Source organism: Corvus brachyrhynchos, unplaced genomic scaffold (genome assembly GCF_000691975.1).
Source record: "Corvus brachyrhynchos isolate BGI_N302 unplaced genomic scaffold, ASM69197v1 scaffold101, whole genome shotgun sequence".
Classification (NCBI taxonomy): domain Eukaryota; kingdom Metazoa; phylum Chordata; class Aves; order Passeriformes; family Corvidae; genus Corvus; species Corvus brachyrhynchos.
In genome coordinates, this window is record NW_008237239.1 from 15,827,361 (window position 1) to 15,837,341 (window position 9,981).

Consider the following 9,981-nt stretch of genomic DNA (forward strand, 5'->3'; position numbering starts at 1 on the left):
CCCTACACCATTTCTCCATGAACCTTTACTAAGGAAGACCCAATGCTTACTGGAAAAACTGCAAGTAGGTACAACATAGAGACTGAAAGGTGATCTTCTATTCCAACACTTTTGCAAGTGGAATCATTCCTGTCCAGATCTCTTCTTCTATAAAATTCCTGGGCAAGAGCTACTGTTTAGCAGCTAGCCTATATTTATGGGCAATGGATAGAAATTGTCTAAATTCAGTTAGTAAGAACTGTAATTCACATGCTCACTGACAAAAGAAGATGAAAAATAAATAAGCTTGCACACTACAGTTAGTATAATAAAGGCAACTAGGTAATTGTGTTATTATTTACATCACATTAGGAAAACCCTTAAAAATCATTATTGGTTCACTCTCAAAATCTCTTATTTCAGTAATAAGGCATACCAGGGTATTAGTGCAGTGAATATCACCGTATCCTGCAGCCGTGGGGAGGAGCAGAGAAATCCAGCAGGCAGGAATTGTGCAGCAAGATTGATTTATTTAATTATTTTACAAACTCTTTTATAGACCTTTTTCTTCATAGTCTAATTGGACAAATTAGACTTGGGGGTGATTGGCTAAAATCCTTAAACATCCATTGTCAAAATATTTTCCTACTGTACTATAAACAAAGCTCGGCAAGGTTGCAGGTGTTGATAGTTTATAAACACTGCGAATGTCTTCTGTGAAAGAGAAAAGTATCCCATGGACTTAGAAAGTAGCAAGAAAAATTCTTCCTAGCTGCATTTTTGTATCCACACCAGGGCATATAAAAAATAAAACCTGTAAACTGTTCTTCCAGACAGTGGAACTCTTTGAGTTTAATCCAAATTAACATACTGAGTATCACTGGCATTCTCACTCAACAGCTTTTTGCATCCTGTATACCAACATATACCATGCATACGTATGGTGCACGTTGCAGATCACATTTGTTACTAGGGGAAGCGTGAGGGCCAGCACATTTACTGAGAGTCTGGCATCTAGAAAATTTTAGATAAAACCTCCACTTTTTTCACAATAACCAGAACATCTAGATAACCTGGAACTTTAGAAAAAAATTAAGCAACACGTGGAATTCAAACTCAATTCTGAGGACTCGAAACCAAAGGCACAAAATTGAAAATCTGCACACTTGCAAATGCAACCAGAAAAATTCCTGTGCCCTCCACCACAGTATTCTCTAAGAAAACAGCCAAGTTTGTGCAAGAGAGAAAGCAATGGTGAACAGCAGTAGGAGTCTTTAAAGACCTCAAAGAAATGTAGAAACATTTTATGGGAGGTAAAACCAGAACACATTTGTGCTGATTCTTCAAAGAATCTCCTTGAACTACTCAAATCCACCTTATAGGATAGTAAGTTGAAACAACATTATAGGCAGCTTCCAAGGAAGTGGATGAAAAATATCACACCTCATTAAAAAAAAACCAACAAAACTCATGGGAATGGACATGCAGGGAGCAATGTGAGGTCCAGCACCAACAATAAAGCAGCTTAATAAGAAGATGGAGAAAGTTTGAGTATGGACAGGTGTAGAATAAGCTGAGTAACAGAGAAAGTTTGTAGGATTCAAAGTAGTAGATGCACGAGAAGTTAACTTACCTCAGGCATTAAAACCTCCAGCATTCTCCAATGGTGGGTCAAAACGTTGAGCCTGTTTTGCCAAACACTGACACCTTTTTTGTAAATTAGAGAAAATATTACTTGGAACACTTACATTTTCTTTCTGTGCATATGTGATGCACAACTTCCCTTACTCATCTGCCCCCAAATTTAAGAAATTTCAAATTTCTCATTGTATCACAGCGTCAGAAGTGATTTTTGTTCTCTTCCATTATCTACAACTCTTACTTTTCTGCTATATCCTTTTTGAATTAAAAAAAAAAGACCACATCACACCTACAGAATCACCTCCCCAAAACTAAACTGACAACTGTATATGAGTGGTTTGCTGTGCCTTATTTTGAACTGTGCAAAATCAAGATATTCCAGGCTGACATGGCAGCCTGACTCCCCACACTGCTGGGATGTATTGCCATGGGTACTGAAAGGATAGACAGGCTGACATTAACCACCAGCCAACCCGCTCATTACAGCAGCCAAACAGCAGCTCTAGAAGAGCTCAATGCTGAAGATGGGCCAGCACGATCCTGCAAACGGGCAGCTGGGATCTGAGGGAACTCTGATGCCATGGAAAATTTAGAACCCATATCTTTTACAAGGAAGAAAGTCACAGCCCCAGTCTGCAAATGCTCCCATGCTGCTTATTTTTAGACTTAAGTAGTACTTCACGTCTTGAAGCCAATGGGAGATACGTGCACAAAGTATTACAAATCTTCCACTGACTTGGGGCCACAGGAAGGAGAGGGACCAACACAACAGCCTGCCCAAGGACAAAGAAATTTCAAGTTTTCAGTGTCAAAGTCTCTTACAACTAATGAAGGCAACAGGTTGCCCTTCAGGAAACTGTCCTAAGAAGGGGCTGGAAAAGCAACTCCTGTAGAGTAGCAGAAATGACAGAAAATCTTGAGTGGCATCACCTGGCACATAGAGGAGATTACGCTTCAAGAGAGGAGACACTGGGTATTATCACTAAAAAATACACACAGGGTTTTTCAGAAAAGCAGACGAGTATTAAGGATGAAAAACAACACTGTGGACAAGGCACAATTAAAATGAGCATATCTACGATGAAATATTCTGAATGATATTTCAATAAGCTCACATATTTTATCAGTGTAAGTATATTACAGTAACACACACATCCTTCAGAGACTAGTGACTCATATTCACAGTTTCAGAAGTCAAACTCCCCAGTACTTAAATTCATCATAGCAATGTTATAAACAAGCCAAAATAACAACTTTCTATAGATGGAATACCTGATATTAATTTAAACCACTTTTCATAGCTGTTAAAAAACACAGTTCTCACTGGTGGGGGAGATCAAGTTTACATAATCTCAGTGATTTTCAGCCTTTTACTTAATGCCTGAATATTCAAATACAAGCAACATAGCATCACAGTCAAAATAGCTCCAGTATCTGTTTTGTTGTAGGACAGAAGAGATTCCTAAGAAGCCCAAAAAACTCAGTGTGCTAAGTTGCAAGAAAACGTGTGCTAAGTACTAACCCACTGCTCCTGAAAACTCTGCTAGGGATGGAAGTCTAATTAGAAAGTTTCTTGATTTAAGAGTAAGAGGGAAGGGATTCCCATTTCTGATATGCCTTTACTGAAAGTGCCTTGGGAGCATGGGGAAAAGGAAAATAAAGGTTGTGTGAGTTTTCCTTGGAGAAACAATTCTGGAGAACTGTTTGAAGAGAAAGCACAAGGCCCTGTCACAGTTATCAAAGTATACACATACCTAAGGAGTGAAGGGAACTTGTATTTAGAAGTCTTAGAAGAATATGATAATGAAAGCACTGCAAACATCTTAAACGAGACATTTCCTGACATTGTGGTGTAACCTCTTCAGCTGGATAATAATAACCTAGGAAAGAAATACTGGTAAAAAGGTACATAAAAGGTAGCTTTAAGATAGTATGAATTTGCTTGGTACACGATATTAGCAACTTTAGCTGTGTTTTCAGAAACAGCATGGTTTTGTACTCACCTGTGCAATAACAACACTAGTGAAAAAGGCAGTTTAAAGAAAAGAACATACAACGCCCATGAAGAATTGAGTCTATTTATTTTATTCCATCTTGCATTTGTGTTGTTAAAGCAAAGCATTCTATACATATTATTTAGCTATTTACTGCTGTTATACACCCATTATTGACCTACTTGCAGAAAGACAAAGGCAGGGACAAACTTGTTAAAACGAGCATATCGATAATGCTTCTCTGACAAATATTTATTTAGAAATAAGCTACTGCTCATGGGTTTCTTTTATTAACAGTTAATGGCTCAATTCACAGAACTTTGAGACACCATGGAACATGTAGCAAAACGCAGTGCTGGTAATAGGCAACATCTCTTCTCTTCACTAAACATTCTTCCTCTGTTATGGTAACAGCTGAGCTACTGATTCAAATACCTAAGTGAAAAGAATCTGGCAAGTGATGGATGACAGCTTTTAGATACAAGATGATCCCATATTTATTTATGTAAGCAAAAAACCTCAGTGTCACAGACAAAGAATTATTATCTGAAAAAACCTGTATTTTAAAATAATGTGTACCAGCTTTATAGCAGGCATCATAGTATGATTGCAGGTTAGATATAGGAAAGATCTGAAGAAAACAAACAGTAAATCCAAATGTTTTGATCTGTTTCAAAGCCAAATAATATTGCAATGGCTTAAAAAAAAGAAAAAACCTATAATTAGTTTTTATTTTGTTTCTTAACACTAGCTTTAACTGTGCGAAATCATACTACTGGAGTATCTTTAAAACCACTCTTGTGAGATGTGGAAAAATGAAAATGAAATAATAGTGTGAGTCAGAAAGGGAATTTTACTGCACAAAAAATATCTTAAAACACTACACTAAAATATTTTAATAGATCACTTTGTTCTACAGCTTCTAACAGATAAAGTGTATGGTCAGCTGTGGCATCTATTGATAATACCCAGGGAAAACAAAGTGTATCTACCTCTATATTGAAACCAGTTTAACTAATCTTAATGTCTAATAGATTCTCACTAATAGGCTGATTTAAAACAAAAAATTGTAAGATTTTCAATCTGAATACATAGTTCTTCCATTATGACTGTCTACTAGGCTGGCTGCTTCACTATACCTGTGGGAATGCATGGAAGAAGAGTTGCATGAGCTAAAGATGTTTTTTCCCTCAACATGTATCCATTATTTCCCTCTTACCTTTTAAAAACAGGAAACACTTTCAAGTACTTTTGGAGCTCTACACTTACTTCTTGAGGAACTATTGCTATGGTAAATTGTACAGAAATACTTCAAAGGAGTGTTATAGGTGCCATACTTTCAGTCCAAGACATGCAGGTGTTGGAACTAAAGCAAAACAATAGAATTTTAACAGACTGAGTATTCCTTTACAGTTTTGCAGATAGAGGTACAGATTTTAGAAGATTCACTTTTGCAATTCACACACTGAAAATGATTTTAAAGGATTTCTGATTGCTGTGTACAAAACAAAGAGGGCGACAGAATTCACTTGCTCTCAGGAGCACATGGCACTGACAGAACAGGTGCAGGCCACAGAAATGCATTATTTGGAATAACACACAAGGGGGCACCTCTGCCAGCTGCAGAATTCCAGGCTCTTGGCCCTTTGCAACTATGTGGCCTTGAAATTCTTTGGATATGGAATGTATTTAACCAAGTTCAGTTGTGCAAGACATTTGAAGTGGCAGACTCACATTATGCTATGCCCCAAAACCTTACAATTAAAAGTATGTTTTGCTGTATAAAACCCAATCCTGTTTAAAATTTCTTATAATTTTAAAAAGTCAAACCACACAATCATATAAAGTATTTGAACAGCAAATAAATAGGCTTCCTGAAACTCAGAGAACATGTGCATTCAACTATCATAAAAACAACATCAGGTATTAATCTGTAATCTCTAGACTATGGTGGAATGGTGAGACAATGTTCCCTAACTGACACTAATCACACTGGAAAGTATGAACATTTCTTTTAAGCAAATTTAGTGCTATAATGCTGCTGTTTTTTCTTTTCCTGCTACTATTTTCTTCAAAAAATGGGTGAAGCTGAAAGAAAAAGAAAAGTAATAAAAACACATCTTAAAATTAATCACTGCAAGTCACAGTTACATGAACAAAGCTGTGCTCTTTTTAACCTAAAGAAATATTTTTGAAAGCATCTGGAACTAAGTATTTTTCTCTGCAGCTTGGGAGCTGTGGAAGGGACATCCTCCTCTTGGAGAAAAAAAACTGGAGAATCAAATCCTTTTCCCTCTGCAGTGAGGGTAAATACTGCCAGCTACTACAGGCATGGGTGGTCTCCTTAGTCCATCTGAAAAACAGTTTCCTTCAGCCCTATCATTTAATTTTAAAGTGGAATTTGTTTTATCCTGCAGACTAATAAGTACCCTAGGAGCTTGATTGGTTGGTGCTTAATGAAATTGCTTCTGCTGACATTAGATACATTAGGATACTGATTAAAACACTTAATGATCCCTCTTGATTTTAAATTGCTAGCTTAGATTTGTGAGATGCCATCAAAGTATCTTTTTCCTTCCTTTCCTTCATCCTAATCCTGCTTCTCCTTGCCCTTTTTCTGTTCATGATCCTTAAAGGTTGTGGCTCATTGGCAACAGCACGGTCACAAACCAAATGATAACACCATGTTGAACACTGCATTGTTTAAAATATGCCAAACCCCAGAACATAAACATTGAAACACAGTCATCCCTAAAATACAATTTCCTGTTTCAAAGCTCAAACTATTCTTAAATGTGGCAACAATGAAGATTATTAGTATGAAGGGAAAGTCAGAGTAAACTTTAACTTTGTAAAATATTTGTTGAGGAAAGATAATTTTGTAAATGTAAAAACCAGTATAAAAGCATTACATTTGAGCTTGAATGTGGAAGAGAGTAATACATTGTCAGAAATGGTGTTGGAATGGCATTCCTATGACAACAAAGCTGTTTTTCATGCTCTTAGACAAAACTGCATACCGTATCACCTTCCAGTGGGAAACATGTATGTATTATGGGCATAATGACAGCTTATCCTCAAATATTATACACTATAAATACCAGGTTTGGAAACTTTACCTGAAAAGGGGGGGAAACCACAATAGCTGTAAAAAGTTCCATTTTCCTCAACAAATCTTATCAAGGCTCTTGAGATGAAATTACATTTACAAAACAAAATTTACTTATATACTAAAACCTGCTGTGTCAGAAGCTTTTATGAAAAAAAGTGAGTATACTGAATTTTATGCTTAATACAAACCTTAAGACCACAGAAAATAAGAAAGTAGAAGTTTTTGTACATTTTAGCACCATTATGAAGTCAGACTCGAATGCCGGTTCTGTCACTGCGGCTGTACCTTGCAGCTGGTGGAGCTCATGTGAAGCTCATTGACTTCAGCCACCTTTCAGAGAAGAAAAACTGGATTTGCCGACCACAACAAACAATATGCTTGCCATTTTTTCCTTTTTTTCTTTCTTTTTTTTTCTTTTAAAATTAATTTTGAACTTGATTTTTATTGGGCAGCCAGAGTGCATCTCTGTCAGCTAAATCCAAGTCCAAGTCCTTTGGGTCTCTGGATGGCTCTTATGGGCTCTGCTATCCCTTTGCCGTCTGGTCCGAGGCCTGTGCCTGGGGTCCAGCCCATACTCTGAAGCATTCTGTTTCCAATGTTGTTTTCTGGGATTGGTTGGGTGTTTTCACCTACAAACCCTGAGATTAAAGAAACACACAGCATTAATCAGCACTGCCTGCCATGTGGAGAAGAGCAGGATAATCTCCCGTAAAGCTTTAAACCTTCTTATTCTCCTAATTCATCTAACAGGTTTCTAGAACAGGCTGTCTTTGCACATGTTGACCTCTTGACTGCATATGATTCTAAATAATACAGTCTTATGCTTTTGTTTTCAATGCTTTTGAAGACTCAGTCCATTTTTACACATAACAAATATTGTCACAGATCTTTTATATTCCATTATGGTGGATTTCACATTAGCCTCAAAGAATATAAATCAGCTGCAGGTGTCTACCAATACATTGTCAAGAACACCTGAATTTCTAGTCCTATGCAGTTACTAAGCAGAGACACGTCATAGTAACATGACCATCACTGTTCTTAGTAATATTTATCAATGATCTCCTTCAAGAAAACCCAATAAATAAGTTCTGATTAAACAATTATAGCTGTTAAAGAAACAGTACAGACAGGTGTTCAACCCCTCTGAAATTCAGCTGTACATTTACTCAGTTTCTCTTTTACTGAACATTGTGAGATTTGATACGTCCAAGTTTACTTTTGGTGTTTTCAATGTTGTTAAGTGTTGTTTACACTCTTCTCTCCTTAGCATCAAGACCTCTCAGAAAAGCTGCATACACCACAGAAAAGAGCACCAACATTCCAAGTGTTAGTATATGTTTGTTAGTATAACATTTTCTTATATTTTTATTTTCTTATATCTTATATTTTCATTTTCTTAATAGTAGGGGTTTTTTTTCCCATGAATGCATAATTAAAAAAAAAAAATACTGAAGTCAAGATAACAAAGCTGTTTTTTCCCCTTCAACAACCAAACTCCCCAAGCCAGAGTTTGGAAACAATGCATGGATAAGCCTTCTATATATAAGTATCTTGCATGAGGGATATTTATTTCAAGAATTTGTGTTAAAATTCATCAAGTTCCCCCATATAAACAATTTTAAAAAGGGCTGAAGTTTTTGAACACAAGCAGTTGCAGGTAGACAGCTGGATTTTGTTTTCAGCATTATTCAACATCTCCCTGCCCCAACAACAGAATAAAAAAAAAAAAACCTTTAACGTGCCCAGCTTCAAAAACCATCTGTTTAATTTTCTACTTATTTATTCTGCCTGCTACTTTTTGAAAAATACTGTAGTAGGAGACTGTGGTTTTGAGTTTTTGGAGACTATAGTATCTTCAGCCAAGAATTGACCATTGACAAGCAGCTGGCTTATCATTATACTAACTTACTAAACAAGAACGCAAAGAAGTTGAAGATGAGCTTCTAAAAAGCCTCATTTATTGCACACACAAAAAACCCCAAAGTCCCACAGTGGAAACTGCATACACAGAAATTCAAAACGAGGTGAACATTAAAAACTTCAGGATTATTGTGATGATGAACTTACAGTACAGCAGCATTATCCACTATAGATCTGTTCATAGTCAGTAAAACACTGGCTACATAAAAGGCAGACTGCTTTCTAGTACCTCAGTTCCTGAGTCAAAGCAAAAAGGGAGTGCATTGAAGGAAGGCATCCTTTAATACTGGTTTGAAGATATGCTTAATGCTAGGCTTAAAATAAAGGCTTTTAAGTCAGCAGCCTGCAGTCCCCGAGAGGGTTCCTCTTGAACTGACCAGCACAAAATTCAATGGCCAAGACTTCCTTTCTTTTCAGGCCTCCACAGGCAGAGGCAATTTTCATACAGATGAGTCCCTGGCACTGCCTGGCATACACAACACTGGCTTTGCAACCTTCCCAGTTATACTTTCTAGCTCAAAATAAAAAAAAGCAAAAGAAGAAAGGGTACTGTTTAACAACATTTCTGGTAAGCCTCACAGGTAAAACCCTGGAAGTGTGTTTTGGTCCACTTATTTTAAGAAGTGATGGTAAGAAATGAAGCATCGTTCCAGTAAATGTTTGTGGAACAATTAAGGGGAAAACTTCAAGGGGAAGAAAGATCCAACAGACCTACCAAGCAGGAAAGAGCAGGTACAAGAGTGTATTTTATGACACCTAAAAACTGGAAACGTTTAACCATTCATAATGCTGCCTAGGCAAAGGCAGCAATGCTGCTGGAACAGCATGCAAGGTGTAGCCTGAGACAATGTAAACAGCTTTTTTGTTTTAGTCTGTTCAGGGAAAAACCCACAGACCTCTTCCTGTAACAGATGTACCTTTCTATATGAATTTCAATTCTCGAGACAGCCAGAGGAACCTCACAAAGAAGATATATGAAAGAACACTCTGTACCCTGACACGTTATTTAGTAAACTGGTGCTTCTATTTTTGATACCTTTTGAAGTAGTTCAGTGTTTTTTCTGTGACAGGATAATTGGAATAACTTGTTTTTAGAGACATATAAGTACTTTGAAAATGTGTATATGATAACTATTTTTCCCTCCACTGTACATACTTTTCTATCTCCTATTAAAACACAGGCTCTCCCTAAGAGCTGTTTTACTCTTGCATATCATCAGAATAAAAAAAAAAAAAAAAAAAAAACCAGGAAATGCAGTCTGTAGCTTTTATGATTATTCCCTCAAAAGGGCCTTGGAGATTTTAGCTTTCCTTTTCTTCTGGCCTTTGAGA

At 36.8% G+C, this 9,981-nt stretch overlaps 1 protein-coding gene across 2 annotated transcripts in view; it reads right to left on the bottom strand.

Moving 5' to 3' along the window:
• Positions 1-3,682: 3,682 nt before the first annotated feature.
• GPATCH2 (G-patch domain containing 2) overlaps positions 3,683-9,981 on the bottom strand; it is a 120,963-nt gene continuing 114,664 nt past the window's right edge. For both annotated transcript variants that reach the window (XM_008630338.2, XM_017730041.1), the window contains exon 10: positions 3,683-7,364. In XM_008630338.2, the coding sequence (XP_008628560.1) occupies positions 7,195-7,364 (170 nt within the window). In that variant the 3' untranslated portion in view covers positions 3,683-7,194. The remainder of the gene's footprint in view (positions 7,365-9,981) is intronic.